The 24,775-nt window shown below is 40.0% G+C and overlaps 1 protein-coding gene across 1 annotated transcript in view; it reads left to right on the top strand.

Moving 5' to 3' along the window:
* The window catches only part of GAP43 (growth associated protein 43), a 96,833-nt gene that overhangs the window by 42,933 nt on the left and 29,125 nt on the right, over positions 1 to 24,775 (top strand). The window contains exon 2 of the mRNA XM_061167950.1: positions 14,709 to 15,312. Within this exon, the coding sequence (XP_061023933.1) occupies positions 14,709 to 15,312 (604 nt within the window). The remainder of the gene's footprint in view (positions 1 to 14,708; positions 15,313 to 24,775) is intronic.

The raw sequence follows: 24,775 nt of genomic DNA, 5'->3' as shown, positions 1-24,775 counted from the left end.
TTTGACAGGTGTTTGGAGTTTCAAAAGACACATAAGGTAGAGGTCTGTGGAAAGCCACATTATTAGTGAGCTCATAGAATTATGGGGGTGAGGAGCATGTTCAGTGAGCCGCACGTGGACCTACTTGGCTACAGTAAAGGGTGTGCTTGTGAGAGAAGCAGGTAGGGCAGACTGGGTCCATTCCATGAATTTCTCAAATGCTAAAGCAATACATATCTTCTTGCTTGCTAAGTAATGGGAATTGTATGGGAATGCTAAGTAATCTAAAGAATTGTATGTTGGGGGGCATGTAATGATGAAACCATAACTCTATTTTAGCTTAATCTCATAAAATATGTAGCACAGTGTGGAAATGAGACCAATTAAGAAAGCTTCTACAGTGTTTGCTTTTAGTGTCTGCTTTAAAACTTAAAATAAGAGAATAATGCTCAAAGGTGGAATTTCAGACATTGATAAAAAGAGAACTTTTGTCTATGTATTTCCTGTACACCCACTCCGCTACTGCCACCAACTATGCCATTATTACCTCAGTTCTCCACGGTAATTTAAACTTTCTGTTGTATATTTCTGGGGTACACAGCCAGGCTGATTTGCACTCACTTACTAGAGGGTATGGAGGTACCAGGCAAGTACCAGGTTTTGCTTTTACTATGTCTTTGGTTTTTGGAGAAACTAGGGGATTATTCTAACCTAGAGCCATTGAGTTGCCGCAACCATGGGGAGAGATGGCTAATGAATTGCCCTGGGAATCTTTTATTCGTAGTCTTGGGTGCAGTCCTGAGCTGACATGGAGTATCATTGATTTCTGATGAGTAAATCAGAATTGTGGGAAGAGTGGTTGCATCATCCTACCTTCCTGGAATTCTGGAGTTCAGGACAATCTCCAAGGCTTCCCCACATTAGGACATGTCTGTAAAACTCCCTGTTTTTTAGAGTTTCTCAGTGCTAGACATGAACCTGGGGTTCTGTGTGACACTTTGGGTTACAACGGAAGGTTATGCAACATTTCATAGTTGTCTCTGCATCAAGAAGATACTTCAAGACTTCAGAATCAGATTTAATACCTCCTTAGTAGTAATAGAAGTGTTAGTTACTAAGTTGTGTCCGACTCTTTGTGTTTATGGGCTGCAGCCCACCAGGTTCCTCTGTCCATGGAATTTTCCAGGCAAGAATACTGGAATGGGTTGCCATTCCTTTCTCCAGGGGATCTCCCTGATCCAGGGATCGAACCCTGGTCTCCTGCATTGCAGGCAGATTCTTTTCCGTCTGAGCCCCCAGGAAAGCCCTACCACCTCCTTAATTTCACTCAGTTATCCAGCCTAACTGTTATGGCTCAAAGATCAGGTTACCATAAATCTTTGGAAGGTAGGTTCATCTAGTTTAATCTAGAAGTTGGAGAATTTGCTTACCTAGTTTCAACAACAAAAGAGGGAATTTTCTCTTTGATGGCTTCAAAGGGTGCGGTGTTTCCCTCTTGTAGAACCACAAAGCTAATTCTTTGTGCCATGATGAGCATTGTCACTAAACTCTTCTTCCAAGAAGTTGTGTGGCATAAATAGTATGATATTTTTTTGAGAATGTAATCAGAGCAACAAGTATGATGTCCATGGAATAGTTCTAGATTTCTCTATCTGCTTCAGTACAATTGTGAGTCAAGTAACAGGAATAGTTGGTTCAAGAAAAAGGTAATGTTTAGTTCAGGAACTCTGGATTTAAATCCTCAGACTTTGGAATAAATCTTTCCCACCCTCTCAGCTCCTTTCCTCTGATAAGTATTAAGAGTGACTCCAGTTTATTCATCTGCTTTTTTCATTTAATTAAATAGACCTGATTCCTGACCTGAGGCCCTCCCCTCACACTTCCCCCAAGATTGCTTCCTCTGTTCTGGTGTTTTCTCTCTCTTGCTTTCAGAATTAATAGGAAACCTGGTCTCTGAGCTGTTCTCAGCATCGTTAAGTGTGAACCTTCCCTGTCAAAATCTTCACAAGGAAAATGAGTCACAGCATCACCAGGGTGATGAGGTCACGATACCACAGCCCCTGCTTTAAAAATGTATTTGTACTTTTCTGTTGTAAGTCTATTTTATGAGAACCATGAAATTGGGGTGACAGCTCTGAAACCTGTTCTTTTAGACACTGGTAACTGGCTCAGCCTTGGCAGGCACTGGCCATGTGACCACGTTATGCTCTGGGTTCTCCCTCCAAGCACTCCACTTTTCACCTCGCCTGGGAGGCTGGAGACAGTGCATGCAGTGAGTGCTGGTGTCTCCCTGGGGCCATTTTACCTCCCATGCAACTGTGCAAAATTTTGAGTTCAAACCCTGGCTCTGTTACTTACTAGCTTGTGATTGTGAGCAAGTTATTTAATGTCCCTGTGCCTAAGCCCCTTCACCTATAAAATTAAATTTAATAACTCTATTTTTATATTTACAACATATAATAAAGTGCCTAGAAGAGTAGTTGGCACATGGTACTATATAATTCTTCAATTTATTATTAGAATAAAGTACCCTCAGAGGGTATTTTATAGTACCTTTAAAGAGGCTTTTTGAGAGAAGCATTTGTTATTTTTATGAAATATGCATAACCCTAAAAAATTCCTCCATAATCGATCAGAGACAGAAAACTATAATGCACCTAATCCTTAGTCTCCAGAAAGTAGCAACTTTCACTTCACTTGTATTGTCTTCTTCCAGGCAATTATTTATTGAGTTTTTAAATACCAGACATTTTACAAATACTGTTTTCTTTCTTCCTCAAGAAAGTCTGCACAGTAAATGTTAGTATCTATATGGTGGATGTAGAAGCTAAATTCTGAAGAAATTAAGTCATTTATTGCAGGTCATATATTTAAACCATGGCTAAACCAGGATTTGAACATGAATTGTTTGAGCCAAAAGCCATGCCAGGGAATATTTAATCAGTGAATTCAGTGCCTGGTGACCTAAAGAGAATTTGATGTCTAAAAACAAAGGGAGGGGCAAGTAAAGAAGAGTGACAAGAATAACAACATTAGCAAATTTAGATTCAGTTATGATTTATGGATTTTTCTAGAGTCTTGTATGTTTGCCCTTACACTATCCAACAGCTTGGGGATAGAATTTCAGTTAAAATGGAAATAAGTCTATTTGTCTTGAAACTGTATGCCATTGAACTTACATCCCCACCCCTCCTCACCAAAAATATTCATTTGTTTTTTCCACACATGAAAGAATACAACATATCTTCTAGAATCATAAAGAAAGCATGTTGTTCTTTTTTATTTTTCTTTAGATTTCTCAGGTGCTGTTCTAAATGGGCAATCACATACCTGTGATTGATATAGACTATTTAGGCATGTGCAAATAACTGTTGACAGATAGCAATGTGCCTGCAAAATCATCCCACTAGTCACCTCATAGAAATAAGCATACTGTACAAAGCAGTATGCTTGCTGTGCAGGTACAGTTTCAAGAAAAATCACCCACTTCCCCCTTTCAAACATGTTCCTGCTCCTAATCCCTCCTATACAGAAATTCTGGAACCATCTGTTATAAGACCTAAAATGTAGACCAGTTCTGTTCATTATAAAGTACTTCAAGTAGTCTTAGTGCTGATATTAGCAATGCTACTGTAGCAATAGTAGCATTGCTACTATTCAATGACTCTTCTTTTTCGGAGTATTTTGTATTGAATTCTTAGATTGAATTCTGTTAGGTTCCTTAAAATGCAAGGAGATTGAAAACCTAGGTTTAAGATCTGTTCTACTATTTGTTGGGCTTTTCACCAATCTGTGTTTCAGTTGCTTCTGTTTATGAAAGGGAAAGCACCCTTGCTTAGCCTACTTCATTGTAATTCCTCCAGGAATAGTTTTATGAGGTGGAAAGTACTTCATAACCTGAAATATATAAATTCAATTTACTGTCATTTTTTTTTTGTAAAGCAAATAGTATCTCAGGTTCGTTTCCATACTTTGTCAACTATGTTTCATAATGACGTGCACCCTAATGACACATGTTAGATGTGTACTAGGTACAATGACACTTGGAGGAGTTTCACTAGTATCCAATGGGCACGCACTGGATCGAGTTGGAAGCCCCAAATCTTGATCTCCCTCTCCTTAGGACCACATGCTCCTAAGCTAACCTCCCACAAAGTTTCTGGCAGCTGCATTCACAGCTTTCACCAAGGATGAGTAAACAGAGGAGCTCTCAGAACCGACAGGGCAATTGTTTTCCTGATGTGGAAGAGCTATAGGCAGATAGTGAGATAGAGATGTGAAATAGGAGCTGTATTAGATTTTTTCTGTTGTTGTTGGATGGGGGTAGGGGTGTCAGGTAAAAGGTACATTTTGAGAATGAACACACTTCTAGTTTAAGTGAATTTCCATCACAAAGACGCTGGATTGTGTGGTGGTTTAGACACAGGTAAAGTTAAAGAGGATTGGTGTGTGTGAGGAGAGAGGGATTGTGATTTACCCTTGACAGTATAAACAGATCTGCCCCCTTCCCAAGGATAGGAAAGAACTAGATTGAGTTTTATGGCATACTTTAGATGATTTTTTGTTTCTCCCTCTGAGTATAGATAGTACTATAGACTTAAGGATCTGGACTCTCTCCTCCCTGGGTGGGGATACCAGCAGTGATGGACTCAGTCTAATGGTAATGTAGAAATTACATTGAGATGAGAGTGATGATGACAATGACGATGATGTGAAAATTAATTGTCCCTTTTTGAGAATGTACAATATAACAGGGACTGTGCCAAGTACTTTATATATATTAACTCATATAATGCTCACAGCAACCCAATGAGATAACCCTGTTATTCCTCCATCTTACCTGGTGGCTCAGCTGGTAAAGAATCCGCCTGCAATGCAAGACATCTGGGTTTGATCCCTGGGTTGGGAAGAACCCCTAGAGAAAGGAACAGCTACCCATTCCAGTATTCTGGCCTGGAGAATTCCATGGACTGTACAGTCTATGAGGTCGCAAAGAGTCAGACATGACTGAGTGACTTTCACTTTCACAGGTAAGGAAGCTGAGGTTAACTTGCCCAAAATGAGGAGCTCGTAATTAAGTGGCAGAGCCAAGATTTTAACCTATGTATATCTAACTGCATAGCCTATGCTCTTACCACCAGGGAATATTGGCTTCCTACAGTCTATTTTAAAAAACATTAAATAGGGCTTCCTTGATAGCTCAGTGGTAAAGAATCCACCCGCCAAAGCAGAAGACACAGGTTTGATTCCTGGTCTGGGAAGATCCCACATGTCATGGAGCAGCTAAGCCCGTGCACCATAACTACTGAGCCAGAGGAGCCGCTGCAGGGAGAAGCCTGTTCACCACTCTAGTTTAGAGTGGTCCCTGCTGTCCGCAACTAGAGAAAAGCCCGTGCAGCCACAAAGACCCAGCACAGCCAAAAATAAATAAATAAAATAATTTGTCAAAAGACAGTTTTTTTTGTTTGTTTTTTTTTTAAAGCACTGAACAAAGACAGGGATTGAGGGCAAGCCCAGTCTTTAGACGTTGGATAATAGCTTTCTGTTTCCCCATTTACCTTGATTATAAAGCAGACACAGTGATGTCTTCCTCACAGCATTTTGATGAGAACTGAATTTAAATATTAACTATATATGTGGTATGCTCCCTATAAATTAAGAGGAGAGAGAGCTATGGCTGCTGGGGAGTAGTTTGACAAAACCCCAAGCATTAGTTTTCCAGAGAGAAGCAATGACACCCAGTCAGTTATCTGGGTGCTGCCCATTTACATGCTCTTTGATCACCAACACAGCATGGCATGTAGTCACTTAACAACAACCACAAATAAATATTTTGGGGGCATCAACCATGTGCCAGCCCTGTTTTACCTACCAAGGCTTTGAGGACTATACAAAACTGACAAGCCCTGCTTCCAGAGGCTTTATAGTCCAGGGGACAATTCAGTTAATAATGAGATAAAAATATATGTCAGGTGCATATAAGCACAAAGAAGGAAAAACCAGGTGAGTAGACCAACAGTGACACTATTTGGGGAAGGACATATAGCTGAGTGAATGAGGAGTGTCTCTCTCACTCATCTGTTCACTGGAAAAAAATTATCCAGTACTACTGACTTAGAATGTAGTAAATTACATTTCATAATGAAAGAAGTTTAATTAAGAAAAGAATAAATCAGTCATCACTAGTCAGTATAGTAGGAAGAACATGGCAATTTAATTGAATATTTATCTCATCGTGTTTTAATTTCCTGAACCAGAGACATTTTGCAGAGTCTTACCTGATAGGAAAGCAGAGCTTTTGGTCAAGTTCACTGGGCTCTGGGGTTTCTTTTCCTTCTGGCTGGCTCTGGGAACCTTCTCCAGCAGCTTGGGGTGTGGTTTGCTCTTGGGAATGCTCAACTGGGTGGAATCCCCCTGCAGTGGTGGTACAAGGGACTGTCTGCCAGTCAGGCTTGTCTGTCTTTTCCCAGATGTACTGGCTGCCATCTGCTCTCCTCTTTCGTCACTTGTTGGCCGAGGAAGCCTCACAGTCCCACTCATCATCTGGTGTGTGAGTTCAGCCACTTCAGCAGCCTGATAAGGAGTCCCTCTATTGTGTTCCCAGCTCATTGGCCATAGTAGGCACAGAGACTTCTCCTAGAGCAGGGTTTGGTATCTCCTCACCTTGTCCACCTCTCCTTCCTTCCAGTGTGCCACTTAAGAGGTAGTGATCACTTGTAGAGGTTGTTGTTGTTGTTGTTTAGTCGCTAAGTCATGTCTGACTCTTTTGTGACCCCATGAACTGTAATCTGCCAAGCTCCTTCTGTCCATGTGATTTCCCAGGAAAGAATACTGGAGTATGTTGCCGTTGCCATTTCCTGCTCCAGGGGATTTTTCTGACCCAGGGATTGAACCCAAATTTCTTACATTGGCAGGCAAAATCCTTACCATTGAGCCACCTGGGAAGCCAAGGTAGAGAACTGCAATCAGCAGCTCTCATCAGAGACTGCTTCTGCTGCTCAAGCATGGAGCCCTTTCCTTTCAGAGTTGACTCTCAGCTGGCATTTGCTTGAGAATCACTGACTTTGACCCTTGATTCAGTTAGCTCACTTATATCTCTTTCACCATACCCAAAGAGTACTCTTTTTCTGAAAGAGTTTAGTCAAATTATTCTGTCTAGCATGGGCCCTTAGAGATTTGTTATTCAGTTGCCAAGTCATGTCCAACTCTTTGCAACCCCATGGACTGAGCACACCAGGCTTCCCTGTCCTTCACTATCTCCTGGAGTTTGCTCAGACTCAAGTCCATTGAAATGGAGATGCCATCCAACTATCTCATTCTCTGTCATCCATCTCTCCTCCTGCCCTCAATCTTTCTCAGCATCAAGGTCTTTTCCAATGAGTTGGCTCTTCGCATCAGGTGGCCAAAGTATTGGAGCTTCAGCATCAGTCCTTCCAATGAGTATTCAAGGTTGATTTCCTTTAGGATTGACAGGTTTGATCTCTTTGCTGTCCAAGGGACTCTCAAGAGTCTCCTCTAGGACTGTAATTCAAAAGCATTAATTTTATAGACCAGCAGAAGTATATGCCTCGTCTTAACCCTGGCCTCTTCCCAGCGCCCATTTGAAGAAGGGGGCTTCCTTCCTTGAATATCTAAGGGACCAGTCATCTCTAGCCTACAACCTTAGGCCATGGGGCTGGCTCATTATACAGATTAAGTCTTAACAGGGAAGGCTAGAGTCTCCAACAACCTTCCCGGAATATTTTCATCTGTTTAACTTATAAAGAGGTGAGATACATATTTGAAAAATAATTTGATTGATATGATTCCAGATAACCCATGGGTAAGATGAATATGTTTGTCTTTTTTTTCTAGATTTGTTTCCCTTTCTAAGTGTTTTTTAAATTATTATCAATGTCATTTCTATAGTTTTGTGACTTGTCTGATTCCTGCTCTTTCATTTCTATAATTGGATTCTTTGTTCAACCTCACTGCAAGAAGTCAGTTATTCAGTTAAGTGTTGGGCAAACATATACTTGTCTTAGCCAGATGCTCTTGAAGTCCATCACTGGGAAATGATTAAAAATTGACCAAAAAAATTAATCCCAGATTAATTTGCTTATCATCATCTTTCTGAAATGGCAGTAATTGAGTTTCAAATTTTAAATTCATCCAACAAATATTAACTAAGCATCTACTGTATGCTAGACACCATTCTAAAAACTGGAGATTCATCTGTAAGCAAAAAAAGCCTTTTGTATGCTGACTTTTATCTGTTAGAAGGTGCCAATTATAGTATGTTCTTTGCTTCATCTCCATCTGTCTTTGTGGGACAAATAGAATTATACATACACAAAATAAAAGATAACTCTTTTGAATGGAAACTGAGTTCTTCACCAGTAGTGCTTTATACTGTGTTGAATATGCCACTTCATATTCTTTAGGAAGTTGCTGGGCTGCACATGTTAAATAAATAATATATGAAAGTGAGTGAAGACCCATATCTTCATCAGTATCCATTATCTGAAAAGTTCACATTATTATTTCAGTTTCCATTGTGAGATTATTTGGTTTTTTCACATAGTCAGTCAATCACTGAGCATTTCTTACCCACTTATTACCACTCTGGAACTGCAGTGTTATGCTGCATGCTTCATCTAAAAAGGAAAAGAGAATTCCCTCACTACCACTGTGCCAGGATTTGCAAAGTAGCTCTTTTTTTTTTTTTTTTTTAAAAGGCGGCAGATATACTCTTAGTGTATTTCTCTCTCTCTTTTATAAAATAATTTTATTCTGTTTATTTTTTAATGTGCTGGGACTTCATTACTGCTCTGGCTTTTCTCTAGTTACGGCAAATGGAGGCTACTTTCTAGTTGCACTGCATGAACTTCTCACTGCAGGAGCTTCTCTTATTCCCAGCACAGGCTATAGGGTGTGCAGTAGTCACGGCATGTGGGCTCAGTACCTGTACCTCCTGGGTTCTAGAGCTCAGACTCAATAGTTGTGGTGCACAGGCTTAATTGGTCCACGGCATGTGGCATCTTCCCAAATCAAACCCTCATCTCCTGCACTGGTAGGCAGATTCTTCACCACTGAGCCACCAGGGAAGCCTGCAAAGTCAATCTTGATGTCTCACGTTCCCCCAGAGAATTGCCCAGTTGTCATATGTCTGGGCCCCCAACTGTCTAGGAACTAAGAGAATTCTTCATTGCACTGAAGATCATAGTTCAAAAAAATGATGGCCATTGTTGGCTGGAGCACAACAGTTTCATTGCCTTTATTTACATCCTGTTCGCCATCCCCTCACACCCTTAGTAAGACTTTCAAACCAGATTGAGTGTTAAGAGACCCCCATATCTGAGCTATCTTCTAAATGACATCTTCTTTCCTAGAACTGCCTGAAAACCTGAAGACATTTCCTCTACAAAACTGAACAAGGTTGGCCCATCCTGCTTTCGCTCTTCCATAAGTGGTGATCCTCTGGATTTCTGATCTTTGACTAGATTCAGTGCAAGTACAGAAACTCCACTGGGGATTTCTTTAATACTTGGACATGTCTCCTAAAGTATATGCTATCAACTATGCTCAAAGCCAACTAAATAGAAAAACAGAGTGAAATTTTCTTATGTGAATTTTCCCTCAATAAATTATTAACAAAAATAGAGTGAGCCATAAGTAGATATTTATTAGATTTGTACAGATCCATTCACACTTTACTCTGGTTCTGATCTCTCTGGCCCTTCAATTTGGCTTCTCGGAAATATCTTTCACTCAATCAAATTGAAAATAGTTTGGTTTACTAAAGATATTCTTAGAAATAAGAACTGATGCACATCAATAACTTTTTAAAAGCATTTGAAATTCAATCCTGTTTCAAAGATAATGTAAAATATTATCACTGTAGTATTAAGAGCTAGCAGAAGTTGATACAGGACCACATTTTTCAGTATTTGGAAGGCTGAAGTATTCCTGTGATAACTGCAAAAAGCTAAATGAATTGAAATGTCCCAGTTGAATGGCTGATGTTATTTTAGTTCTGAAAATTAAGCATTTATAGATTTTTGCCTAAAGCTCTTGTAACATAATAAATGCAAATGTTTGGACATCTTAGACTGAATCCTAATTTGTCTACTCCCTCTCCCCCCAGAGAAAAAGGAAATTATTAACCAGAGCTCATTATTGGGTATGAAATATCTGTTTCTTTTATCTGGTTTTCTTATTTGTGATTCTTAAATGGTGATGAAAAGTATTGCCCTTTCACCCAATGGACCTTAAAATTTGACTAGATCCCAACAAGTGAGTAGGCTTCCCTGGTGGCTCAGTGCTAAAGAATCCATTGGGTTTGATCCCTGGGTCAAGAAGATCCCCTGGAGAAGGAAATGGCGACCCTCTCCAGGCAAGAGCCTGGGAAATCCCATGGACAGAGGAGCCTGACAGGCTATAGTCCATGGGGTCGCAGAAGAGTCAGACACGACTTAGTAACTAAACCAACAACAACAAAAACAGGAAGTTAGTGAAATGGTTCCCTTCATCTCCTTCAAACCAATATTCATCCAAGACTTTAGCCTTCATTGAGAAGTAAATATTTTCCATACCTTGGTTTCCTTTAAGATCTCACAAACTTTAAGATCTCCCAAAGAACTTTTCAGTACAAATTCTCAGCTATAACAATGAAGATTTCTGAAAAAATCATGGTGACTCATCATGACCCTCTTCCTACATGTAAGGAACTGCATTGGCAGGTCCCCATTCATTAATTCATGGATAGCAACATCTCCATGTTAAAATGAGAGGATTTCATCAGAGCTCAGCACAAAGCTTATTTGTGGCCAAGCTGAGTTTAAGAAATAAATATTTTAGTAAAACTATAAACTGACTTTTTTTAGCCATTAAATACCAGACTCTCCTTTTATCTGGACCTCCTCCATCTGTAACTGACATATTTAGACTATTGGCCTTACTTTATGGGCTTCCCAGTGGTGGTGCTAGTGGTAAAGAACTCTCTTGCCAATGCAGGAGAGGCAAGAGACATTTGATCCCTGGGTTGGGAAGATCCCCTGGAGGAGGGCATGGCAACTTACTCCAGTATTCTTGCATGGAAAATTCAATGGACAGAGAGGCCTAGCGGGCTACAGTCCACGGAGCTGCAAAGAGTTGGACATGGCTGAGCACATACACCCTACCATCCTTACTTTATAGATGGGTGAAAGTTCAGATGTCTCCTTGAATTCCTGGGAAATCACTGATTGCTAAATACTATGAGGTTATTTTTTAGAAGTATATTTTAAAAAGAGTCCTGTGTGGACAGACACAGTTTCTGTCTGCTCACTAGTATGTCTGTGGTGCCCAGCATAGGCACTCAGTGTTGTTAAATGAATAGATGAACCAGGATGTTGACATGACACTTTATGGACAATCTGCTACAAGAAAGACTAAGTTATTCAAGGTCACTGATGCAATAAAATTGGACTTGGAGTTAGGTAGGAAGGAAGAGGACTTAAGTTCAAATACAAATGAGACCACTGACTGATTCACTTATGGTATCAACTAAAGCAAATTTTCAGGGCACAGCTTTCCCCATTAGAAGCTGAAAGGGTTGTGCTAAATGTACTGAGTGATCTCTGGTTTCCTGGGCCGACATGTTCCTTGTTTGGGGCAAGCTCTTCTATTTCCAGTTGAGCAAAGTTCTATGTGGTCTGATGCTCTGCGGCTTCCCCCACAGCCAGTCTTGGGAAACCTTCTCTCCTTGTCTCCTCTCTCAGCAAAATACACTACAAATGCTATTACCTCTAGGACTGTGAAAGGAAATTTACCAGAAAATAACCTGGGGTTTGTCATATTTATGGAATTAATTACAAGCATCAAAGAAATTTGCACACTTCGGAATTTTCTGGCTTAAGGTCCAGTTTGTATTTAAAATATTTTTATTTCTGGATGCCTCTGTACAGTCATTTAAGTCTGACCTCATCTTACGCTGGTTTTCCTTCCCCACCTTCCTCCCCATTCCCCTCCTCTTCTTCCTTCCCCTGTCTTTCCATTCCCTTTCGCTTCCTTCATTGTCTTTGTCTCTTTCCTTCTATCTGTACAATTTGTATTAGTTGTCTATTCCTACTTAATTCCTAAAATCCAACTCCCCTAAATCTCTAATGATATTAAGGGGCCCAGCAGTTCCTCCTGGAGAAGCTGCATGTCTGTTGTGGTACTTTGGGCACTTCCTTGGGTGTATCTACCTCCTGGGTTCCCAGCTTTTGTAGGGTTGTCTCACTTCTCTGCTAACCATGTTTTTCTTCCACATTCTCTCCCTTCCTACCCACCCCTTCCTGTCTTGTGCCCCTTCCACTCCTGGATTGTCCAGGTGAGCCTGATCCCACAATCTTCACACCCACATCTAGTTTAAACCTTTCTAAACAGTCATTTCAACACAAAGGCTGTACACAGAAGCTTAAGTCCTCATCATTTGGAAAGTTAAAGTGACAGATGATTTGATAAATTGAGACAAAGAGAGAAAAACAGATTGGGGATGAAGGTGAAAAGAACTTAGAGGAACTCTTCCTTCATCCTTATAGAGTAATCTTCTTTATATCATTCAGACACTCAGCTTCCTTGTAAAGTATCTTCTTTTTATCATTCAGACTTAACTTCCTTCTTTTTATATTTTCCAAAGTTTTAAGAGTTTATCTCTTTTCTTTTATGTTCTTAAAGAGTAAAGGGTGATGCAGTTTTCTTGAGTCACCAGAGGGTCTTTTATCCCCACTTGCCTACTCAAATATTTGGCTTGTTTACTTTCACGAGTACCAATACTTGTGTTAAAGAACCATTTGGCATCAAGGCCCAAGTGCAGATGTCCTATCACATAAGATGGTGCCTCATTCAGAAAATTCAAGATAGAGTAAAATAAATTAACAACATCTTGGCTGCATGCTCCATTCACAACTGTTAATTTAACAGGGTTATGCTTCCATCTCTGAGCAGAGGGCTCCTGGCAGGGACAGCTGCTCCCGTGCCCCAGATTGTGCTGTGTGTGCCCCAGTAGGAGTCCTCAAGAGCAGCAGGAGAGCGGGAAGGTGGTATGCATCCGAGCACTGAGCAGTGTGGCAGCATGGCACTGGGAGGAGGAAGCAGAGGAGGCCCCTGCAAAGAGCTGTCGTGCACACCTTCATTCTCTGTGTGAATACATGTGCAGTTAATTGAAGAAAAAGAAAAACTTGCCTTGAGTTTTACTGGAAATTTATCCATCCTGCTTTTATTCTCAGAGGCAGTTTATTTTCAAAACTAACTTTGTATACCCATGAGCATGTTGATGGACCTAAGCAATACAGGCCCATATGCTTGTCTGAAGAATGTCAGGTCTACATCATGATGAACAGGATCTGGGTCACTGGGACAGAACTGGTATGACAGGTGGAAAACATGCATCATGTTGGCCTGCTGTGATTTGCATCCTAAACTGGAGCAAAGGCCAAGGTCAGGCCAAGGTCGAGATTGGGGCCAAGCAGAGGACTTGGTACATGATAAGCATTCTCTAATTAATGGTCTTTTGCTGCATTGTTCACTGCCGTATTTCCCCATTGCCTAAGAGAGTATTCACAAAAATTAACTTATTGTGGTGATTATTTTGCAATATATACAAATACTGAATCACTATGTTGTACACCTGAAACTAATAGAATGGTTATATGGGAACTAAAAGTAACCACACTGGGACAGTATGGTGGGCAATGACACTGTAGAGAATTCTGAGTACTCACTTGCTAGGCGTTTCTTTTCATGACTATACCTTTTATTCCTCTCCTCTGATTCAATTTCCCTGTGGAAAAAAGTTATTTGCAGCCTATGTTATGCTTTAACCTGATCAAGTGGTAAAAAGTTCACTTTCTAGTCTCTTGCCTTCAGTACTAAGATGGCTCTATTGATAATAATATAAAACTAATTTTAACTTTAAATTGCTTTGAGAATAAGAAATTGTGATTTAGTGAATATATGCCACTGTTTCAAAAGTGGAAGCTGTGTTTTCTACTCTTTCTTTTTAAAAAGAACTCAAGATTAATGACCATTTTCTGAATTCAAACCTTGAAGGCCTGGTATGTTCATTACTGATGCTGGACCACACACAGAAGGAAGTGGATGTTATTTTGTGACTAGCATTTTGAATTCTCAAATCCTGAACAAACCTCACAGAGCCCTGGAACTCATCTGCATTTTACATAAGACCCTCATGGAATTTCCTGTTTAAACCTTTAACATACTCTTTGCCCCAAACCTACTGGTTTCCTTACCAAGCTTGAAATGTTGAGGAAACAAATAGACTCCCACAATACTTTTTTAAATCATAAAGTTTTTCACAGAGTCTCTCACAAAAACCTGAAAAATCAACATCTTTCAGAGCTCTTTGATGAAAACCTAGGGTGGGTGTGACTTGAATTTCCAAAGTACATCTACAAAAAGGCTGATTTAAGTTTGGTCAAGGAGAGACACTGAGTTGGGAAAAGAACGACATATAAAATAATACCAATGATTCTGGAAGGCCAAAAGGACACTAATTTTTCTATAAAATAATGTGTTCTCTCCTAAGTTCTTTACCAGGGAAAGAAAGGAGGCATGGTTTGAATTTCCAGAGTACTGCTGATTTCTTAACTCCAAGTATGGTGCCTAGCACAAAATAAGTCATTCAATAAATATGTGTTGAATGCTGTGATTTGAAGGAAAAGAACATTGTTCCATCTCTTTTTTCCCCTCTTTTTTCTGTAAAGGTTGAAAAAAATGATGAGGACCAAAAGATTGAACAAGATGGCATCAAACCAGAAGATAAAGCTCATAAGGCCGCAACCAAAATTCAGGCTAGCTTCCGTGGACACATAACGAGGAAAAAGCTCAAAGGAGAGAAGAAGGGTGATGCCCCAGCCGCCGAGGCGGAGGCAAATGAGAAGGATGAAGCCGCCGTCGCCGAAGGCACGGAGAAGGAAGGAGAAGGCTCCACTCCCGCGGAAGCGGCCCCAGGCGCAGGCCCCAAGCCCGAGGAGAAGACCGGCAAAGCCGGCGAAACTCCTTCCGAGGAGAAGGGGGAGGGCGCCCCCGCTGCTTCCACAGAGCAGGCAGACCCCCAGGCTCCTGCCCCCTCGGAGGAGAAGGCCGGCTCTACTGAGACAGAAAGTGCCACTAAAGCTTCCACTGACAACTCGCCGTCCTCCAAGGCCGAAGATGCGCCGGCCAAGGAGGAGCCTAAACAAGCCGACGTGCCTGCTGCTGTCACTGCTGCTGCCGCCACCACCCCTGCTGCAGAGGATGCTGCTGCCATGGCAACAGCCCAGCCTCCAACGGAGACTGCGGAGAGCAGCCAAGCCGAGGAGAAGATAGGTGAGCGACCTCCAGGGTCAGACGCCAAGGTGGGCGGGGATGGCAGGACGCGGGCAGGCGGCCGATCCGGAAAGCCAGGCCACCTGTGCCATCAACGGAGGGGGGAAGATTCTAGAAGGTTTTTTCAGGAAATCAAAGGAAGCTGCGCTGAATTCCCCAAAGTGACAGGACTGAGAGCTAACTCTGGCCGCTTACATTCCCAAGTATCTCCAAGCCTGAGCGAGAACTCAGGCAGGTCTGTGTAGCAGCCGGTACTAGACAGTCTGGCAGTTGCCTTGTTAATTGAATTGGCATAAAGAGTAAAGCTAGGTAATCCTGGTTGAGGGGGAAGAAAAAAAAACAATACAACAACATTCTGTGTATAGGGTAGACTTCGTTTAATAAGTTATTACTGAGACTACACATATTTTATGGATGGGAATTAGCTACTGTGATTATCTGGCTCTAGGAAATGCCTGGTATAAATGCAGCCAACTCCCTATTGATTCAGATGATGTAGTTTGTGAATTGCCGGCAGCAAAAACATAATCTCAGACCACCTTTCCCTGTCCCACAATATGTTTCTGGGCATTCTCCCCACCATCAATTGGTGAATAGTGTGCATATGTGTATGCATGCTCAGAGAATGTTAATCTTAACATTAATCGGGGTCAAACTAATTAGGAAAATAAGTCTGTTGATCTTGCCAAAAACAAAAGAAAACTCCCAAATATAGAACATGTTGTGAAGTCAAACATAAATTATCATTTTATTATTGAAGATACTACTTTCTACCATACGCATACATGATTGAGGGTTGACTCTGCTTATAAAAAGGTAGTAGATTCTCTTTGGTTTGGAGCTCTAACTTGGAGTTTTTTCACTATTACTGCCCAAAGAGCCTGTGTAGTATTGGAATAGGGCTTTCCCAGTGCAAGATAAATTTAAGGGAACTTCACCCCTCAACATGACCTGCCCCTCACCCCAGCACATCCACAGTGGTGAAGGAGGTCAACAGTTTCCGAAGTCTTTCTTTGGCCTGGTATGACACATAAATATCTTTCAGCCCCAAATCTTAAAGATAAACTTACTTCTGTGCCTGCTGAAAAAGTTGGGTTTACTCTTTTAAGATTTAGTGATTTAATGCATGTTGTGTCTAAGAGCCCAGATTTGGACTGGACCACAGTGTACCTTTGGGAAAGGACCTAGTCCACGAGGATGCTCTCAGAAATGTCTTGCCATCTGACTGTTAGATTGAGAAAGTAATTATTGTACATTTGCCATGATATCCACTTCTCCACATTAGATACTGCAGGATGGCGCAAGATTATTCTAGGTATTTTCAGTTCTATGTCTTTTATCTTACTCCCTAAATTCTGTGAGTAAGAACCCAGAGTGTATTAACCATTATTGTTATTAGCGTCCTCTAACTTCAGATAAAATGCACATCTCTTTCTACCAGTGACTCATTTTAAATCTTTATTCTAACTACATATCTGCCCCAGGGGCCACACCTTGAGGTTAAGAAGATGGGAATATTTCCCTGGAAAAGGTAAGGCATGTGATAATGATTGTTTTGGTTTTAATTTACTCAGCAAGACAAACCTTGTTAACTATTCTTCTTGAGATGTAAGTTCCAGCCTTAGACATGATGGCTGGAAGTCACGTTGCATATGATAGGCTATCTGTTAGGTAATTTTCATACATCTTAGAAATTGATTATGATTTAAATATAGAAAATATTTGACACTGCTCAGATCATATTTTTAAACTGGGTTTTCTGAAGTTGTAAGTAAAGACAGAAGCATATAATGTTATTCGGTAAATGCTCATGATTTGGATTAATAGAAAGGAGAATTGCTTGAATCAATGAAAAGTCTAAAAATAGTATATTTTAAGGGAAGTTCAGTTTTATTATTTTTCAAGTTAGAATAATTCCAGTGAATTAATAAAATATTTTAAATAGTTACATGGTCAATACATGTCAAATGAATGAAAACTGGACAGCATCAGTTCATAACTGGACAATTCAATTCATAATTGTTTACGCATTCATATAGTCTTCCTACAACCTTTCTTATGCCATTCATTTATTTTATTAAAAGTGTATCTGGTCAGTGAAAGCAAGTAGAGATCATGCACTGTCCTAAATTTTACAATTTCTGACTGAAATATGTCTCAGTTAGTCTGAGTTTCATATGTACACTGAAAGGTAATTGATAAGTATAGATGAAGTTCAATTTGAAGCTAGTCACAAATGGCAATTTATTTTACATTGTCTCTGAGCTTAGGTAGGTATTGTCCTCTTGGTTAGATCTTCAAATGCTGCCTGTAATTTCTTCCTGGACTGATGTATCTATTAGCCTTGCCTGCTATAGGTGACAAGCACAAATTACCCTGATATAGCAAGTCTCATGGAGTTGTAGAAACTAGAGGTGACAAAGAGATCCATCACAGCACATCCAGCCCAGATTCCCATGGGCCCTGCACCACATTCTCCTCTGTATCTTATTGGATTTCATTCTAATCCAGGATAAAAGAACAATATTCCTAATTGATCTCTACTGTCTAGGAATGGATGGCTACCCTGGGTTGCTTTAGGATTCTGTGACTGCCTGAAGGGGTGGAGAGAGCAATCTGAGAAGGTTGAGTGGGGTTGGGGGCAGAACAAGCCACAAGAGAGAGTCAAGATAAAAATTGCTGTCAGTGAAAGGGTCAAAATTTTGGATCAGTTTGATCACTACTTTAATACAAATGGAAATTCTTTCTAAATTATAAATGTTTGGTTTATTTTACTACCTTTATATTAATGAGTTTATAACAGATGGATCTCATTTGCAGTAGGTAAATTTTTTTAATCCTCCAGTCATATCTTCTTGTCTCTGCTTTGCCACTCTGCCTGCACATCCTCTGTATATCTAAGGACAAAAATTTTCTGTGCATTTCTGATGATGATTCTTTTATAGGAGGAGTGTTTATGTTATCTTTATGGCACTGTCCCCCTTCAGCCATGAGGAGAGAACCTTCAATCCTCTTTTAATGACAATGTCTCTGGTGTCTTTTTGCTGGATAGAATCACTGTGCTCAGTGATTCTCAGGGAAAGAATTGTCTGCTGTGTCTCTTCTTTTCCCTGATAACTTGCTGACTTTCCCTGACAGAAGACACCAACATTTCTTCTCTGACTATTCTAAGTGATGTCGTATTACTAACAGAACACATCCAGGAAGCTAGAAATTGAGATGTTGACTGAGTAACCACCACAGGGTACTTGACTGTGGGAAGTAGGATGTATTACTCTAGGTTATGCGGATGACACTACCCTTATGGCAGAAAGTGAAGAGGAACTAAAAAGCCTCTTGATGAAAGTGAAAGAGGAGAGTGAAAAAGTTGGCTTAAAGCTCAACATTCAGAAAACTAAGATCATGGCATCTGGTCCCATCACTTCATGGCAAATAGATGTGGAAACTGTGGAAACAGTGTCAGACTTTATTTTGGGGGGCTCCAAAATCACTGCAGATGGTGACTGCAGCCATGAAATTTAAAGACGCTTACCCCTTGGGAGGAAAGTTATGACCAACCTAGGTAGCATATTAAAAAGCAGAGACATTACTTAGCCAACAAAGGTCTGTCTAGTCAAGGCTATGGTTTTTCCAGTAGTCATGTATGGATGTGAGAGTTGGACTGTGAAGAAAGCTGAGTGCCGAAGAATTGATGCTTTTGAACTGTGGTGTTGGAGAAGACTCTTGAGAGTCCCTTGGACTGCAAGGAGATCCAACCAGTCCATCCTAAAGGAGATAAGTCCTGGGTTATCATTGGAAGGACTGATGCTGAAGCTGAAACTCCAGTACTTTGGCCACCTCATGCGAAGAGTTGGCTCATTGGAAAAGACCCTGATGCTGGGAGGGATTGGGGGCAGGAGGAGAAGGGGACGACAGAGGATGAGATGGTTGGATGGCATCACTGACTCAATGGACATGAGTTTGAGTAAACTCCAGGAGTTGGTAATCGACAGGGAGGCCTGGCGTGCTGCGATTCATGGGGTCACAAAGAGTCGGACATGACTGAGAGACTGAACTCAACTGAACTGATGCTACATTTTCTGTATGTTGAATTTGGCTGCATTTTGTTGTCATGGTCTGTTTACCTTTCTAATTGGGGTCCTCAATAATGATGTAGGAGAGAGAGGAGTTCTATTTATCATCCCTCTGAATAGACATTCAGTGTCTTCCTACCTCTCATCTTCCTTTTTCTGCCTCCTTCTTCCTTCCTTCCCTCCCTCTTTTCCTCTCTCTTTTTGTTCTTTCATTTTTGCCTTTCATTTATATGAACTTTCTACCATGCCAAGCATTAGGGTCACAAAGATGAATTAGCCTTGGTTGCTGATCTTAAGGAGTTCTCATTCAGTAATGGAATGGGATGAAATTCAAGCAGGAATGTTGAAAACAATCACAGTAATAATCTCAACTCAATTGAACTCTACAAAAATATGTGGAGTACCTTTCTATGCCAGTGCACTGTGGGACAAAATATGGATGAGACAGCACTTCATACAGTTAGGCTACTTGCTAAAAAGATTTTTAGTAATATGTGTCTCTATAACCAAGTTATTAGAAAAAGAATAGCTACAAATGTTACAGTTTCTGAAATGATAATTATGTGTTAAAAAAATGAAATACCCAACCCATTTATAGAATTGGAGAAATTTTTTACATTCCCCAGAACAAAATGTTCTAAGGCCCAAGGTATCCATCCATAATAGTCTTAGCTCCCCAAAGGATAGACCCACTTCCGCAGCACTGTGGGTTACATGTGAGATTTCCCAAGGATATTTATACTTACTTGGCAGGGTGCCTCAGAAGCAGTTTTGATTTGATATGTTGTTTCAACCACTTCCTAAATTTACACACAACTCATAAAGAGTCAAAATTTGGGTTGTGAAAGTCCATAAATGCTGTCTATAAAACATGGGCACCCTGTCTGCTACTCAGTGACACGCTGCTTAAATACTGTTGATTATTAAGCTTTCATGGCACACTTTTATATTGCTAGAGTAATCATTTTTATTGGCTTTTCTTGACAACAGTCCAGGGGCATTTGATAATGTTTTTCTTTAGGCTTTTACATTCTGAAGATAGGAGCAAAGTAAATGGCTCTATTGCTCATAGACACAGTGACAAAATAAGGGTCAAATTGATAGACCCCTAATCCTAACCTAGCCCTGCAGTTCTTTACCTCTTTTATGTATTATCTCAATTCCTGCATCTTCTCATTATCTTAGCAATTATGACAGTTTCTTTACTAATCAGACATGGGATACTAAGCAAGTCATTGCTTCTCTCTGGGCTTCAGTTGTCTCATATTTTAGAGAAGGGGCTAGGAGAGTTGGTTTCTTAAGGTTTTTTCAGGGTTTAAACAAATAAGTGTCAGACCGTATTCCATTTAATCATCAGAACCATTCTGTAATATAAGTGTTGTTATTTCCAATTCCCCTTTTGCAGTTGTGAAAACTGAAGTTTAGACATATTGAGGCACTTAATCATCATCAACAGATGGCAAGAAGCTAAACCAAGAGCTGAATTCACTCTGACAGCCAGATTGCAGAGGTTACTTATTGAATCCTGACACCAAGGGAGGAATGAAGACGAGAGGAGTGTCTAAGAACCTTAGCTTCGTGTCCTAATCTAAAACCATCTCATCATTTGTATAATGGGATGCTCCAGCCTCTTGTCTGAGAATCATTACTGATCGTATTTATAGATGGGTACCCAATAACTAACCACACTCTTTGGTCACAACTTCCTCACTGCTCCATCACCCCAGAATTGCTAGGAATATTACACTGGTTTTGAGTCTTGAGTTCTTAGTTTAAAAATTCATCAAGTACTGTTTGATTAGGCCTCAGAAAGCTATAAGATCAGTTTAAAATTGACTGTTCTTAACGGGAATACTGCTTACTCTATTAAATGTGCCAGGAGAGCTGAAATTTAGAAATTGAAGTTTTTGGAACTCAATCAGTTTGAAAGTAATTTTATCTATTCTGGACAGTTCCTGCCCTGAATTTGAAGTGAAGTGAAGTTGCTTAGTCGTATCCAATTCTTTGCGATCCCATGGACTGTAGCCCACCAGGCTCCTCAGTCCATGGGATTTTCCAGGCATGAATACTGGCGTGGTTTGCTGTTTCCTTCTCCAGGGGATCTTCCCGACCCAAGGATTGAACCCAGGTCTCCTGCATTGTAGGCAGACACTTTACCGTCTGAGCCACCAGGGCTTATCAGAATTAATATCTTTTAAAATTATTGTTTATATCTTGTTCCTCCCTTTTGGCAAGTGCATTTCCAAAGGACCCTGATATTTATAACCAAAAAAAGTGTAAAGAACTTAATAATTAGGACTGATCAGAGAACAATCACTGTATCTTCAAACAAAAATTTAAGGTAAAAGATAAGAAGAGATATATTTTAGAGTCAAGGAAATCATATTGTGATATCTTTTATTTGTTGTCCAGTCTTTCATAGTTCATATTTAATAACCACTATCACCTTATAAAAGAAGCCAATAAACAGAAAAGCATGTATGTAACTCATCCCAGTTTTAAATTGCTGAAAACTATATTTGGAGCTGAAAATCAGTATTTCTTAAAACGTAGAATATTTGTCAAATACTAGTGCATATTCATCAAACATTTTTATCTCCACATACACACATGCACACACACATATACACTCAATTCCAAAGGGATTACAAGGAAAAGGAGGAAGAACCAAGAACAGGAAGAATTGCCTAGTCGGTCCGTTTGGCTGAACACAGAGAGAGACGAGTATCCATTTTAATGGACTAGGAAGCATTGAGTGGATCATTACTCTTGTTTTATTCTCACAATCATAGCTTCATTAAATGAAGAATGAAAAGCTTTCTATAATCAGACATCAAAGCGAGGGAAGAAGGAAACTGGTAGTGCTTCTTAAAGCTACAAGATCGGAGCCCTTGAAGGTCTCCCAAGACATATGGTTTACAGCATGCACAAAGAAGAGGGAAAGGTTTGAAAGGATGTGGAAATTTTGCCAACCCTTAGTTGTGTTTGAATTTTGTACCATAAGAAAATAACTTAATCAGGTGCTGAATCTCAGACCAATTCATATCATCAAGAGCATTTGAATCATTGCCTTCTTCAAAAACATCTCCAGCCAGTTATTAATCTCATAGCAATAAAGCTTGGGTCTTGAAGTAACTAATTTATTTTGAGGCTTGTTTAAAAGAATTGCCCATAAATTTTTTTCACAAGGATGATGAATAGCATCAGGTTTTTTAATAGATCCAATATCTTGTAGGAAGTATATAGCATTTTTTTCACAAGGATGATGAATAGCATCAGGTTTTTAATAGATCCAGTATCTTGTAGGAAGTATATAGTATTTTTTTTTGCAAGGATGATGAATAGCACCAGGTTTTTAGTAGATCCAGTATCTTGTAGGAAGTATATAGTACAAGTGCTCTGTATTTTCAGCACAAGAGACTAAACACAATCTAAAATTAAGAGAACTGGATTCTTGTTCAGATCCTATTGATTGCAAGCCAGGTTGTCTGCCCTCTGAGCCTAGGTCTAACACCTGCAAAATAAATGCTTTCAGCTAGGTCTTCTTTGCCTTCTAACTTCAAAAGGCAAGTGTGCAGTGGTAGACTAAAGAGGCATCTGGAAGAGTAAGTAGCAAGTGGTTTCTAACTCAACCATTCTCACTTCCCTGTAGGGCCTTGTTTTCTTAACTATTAGATAGTGGGTTTAGGGGGCAGGGCAGTTAATAGAGAAGTCTGGATAGATGGGCAAAGATTTCAAGAATAGATAGATGTAAGAAAATTTATGGTTACCCTGGAGGCCCAGGAGACTGCAAGGAAATTTCAATGGAGTTTTCTAACCCACCTTACACTTAAGGTCGAAAATGAAGAGTTGACGGTGATGTTTTCAAATATGGTTAGACTCTTGCTTTTAAGCTCCCTGAGATGGAAAACTACAGCTCAAGTGGCTTTAATTTATTTTCAATAGTTTCACTTTCATCTGAGACTTAATTTATTATTAATATTTTAATACCCATCTTATTTTGTTAAAGTAATTAAAACAGCTTCAAGGGTGTATAAAACTTTGAATTCTTATGGAGAGCAATGGATGCATTTGACAGGCAATTGTGGTTGTTAGCTTTTTAAAGATTTTTGTCAGTAGATTGTCATTAAAACTTAAGAATTATATGAGTAAGGCTAATAAACTTTCCTCCAATCCTTCGATTCACTCTTCAGTCACAATAATGGGATCTTTGACCATCAGTGAAATCGGCTAACAGGCCCAAGTGTTTGGAATTGGGCTATTGTTCATCCCAAGAAAAGATAGTGTAGATGATACACAAGTTAGATATGGTTACTCAGCAGTTCTCACGTGTATTTTGAATTTTTGAATCACAAATTATAAGATTGTGGAAGATAAAATATATTGGTTCGATCATCTCACACTATTCTATTTGGAATGAAAACTGCAATATCTTCAGGGATAAAGGAAGTACCCTAGGAGGGCTATTTGCCTTTCCTTATGAATCAGGTTCAGAACTAATGTTGTTTTCTGTAGGCATATATGTAGTCAAGTGAGTCCTGAGGCTAGTTCTTGGTTTTTATTCTTTCTAGTATAAGTTGGTAGAATCTTTCGGATTTCGGAATAGAAATCAGAAACCATTAGCCTAAATGATTTCTTCTGTGTGTGTCTCTTAGAGTGAAGATGAACATTTTTATAGCGCTGCTAGAATATTCTCTTTGGGGTATGAAAAAGTGAAGAATATAATTTAGATATACTTTAGCACTGTCTCATGCCTGTAGCAAATTCTTCTGCCAACTCACAAGCACATATGTACGCATACAAAGACACGCACACATACACATGGATTCAGTATGTAGGAAAGGTCTCCTAAGAGTCCCATTGGAGAAAATCTAGAAGAACAATGAACTACATATTTTTTCACTCTTCAGGCCAGCGAGAAGTGGGGAATGGCTCCAGGCACATCTCTCTATCTCTAGGAAGCAGTGTGTACAGAGTGAAGTTCTTTTCTATGCTGGTTGTGTTATTGAGATGTGTTTGTGAGTCTATATTGAGATGGAGAGAGTTAGGCATTAGTGCTAAGGCTCCCTATTATGAAATTGTGGGTGAAAGTTAAAGTCCTGCTTAAGCTGATTAGGCTTACCTGGTGGCTCAGATGGTAAAGCTTCTGCCTACAAATGTGGGAGACCTGGGTTTGATCCCCTGCAGAAGGAAATAGCAACCAACTCCAGTACTCTTGCCTGGAAAATTCCATGGATGGAGGAGTCTGGTAGGCTACAGTCCATGGGGTTGCAAAGAGTCGGACACAACTGAGCGACTTCACTTTCTTTAAGCTGATTAGGGAGAGGTGGTTCCGGAAGACTTCTTGGTGTAGAGTTTCCACTGCTGGATCTTAAAGGACAAGATGTATC

Source organism: Dama dama, chromosome 19, assembly GCF_033118175.1.
Source record: "Dama dama isolate Ldn47 chromosome 19, ASM3311817v1, whole genome shotgun sequence".
Classification (NCBI taxonomy): domain Eukaryota; kingdom Metazoa; phylum Chordata; class Mammalia; order Artiodactyla; family Cervidae; genus Dama; species Dama dama.
This window is presented reverse-complemented; position numbering and strand designations above follow the sequence as displayed.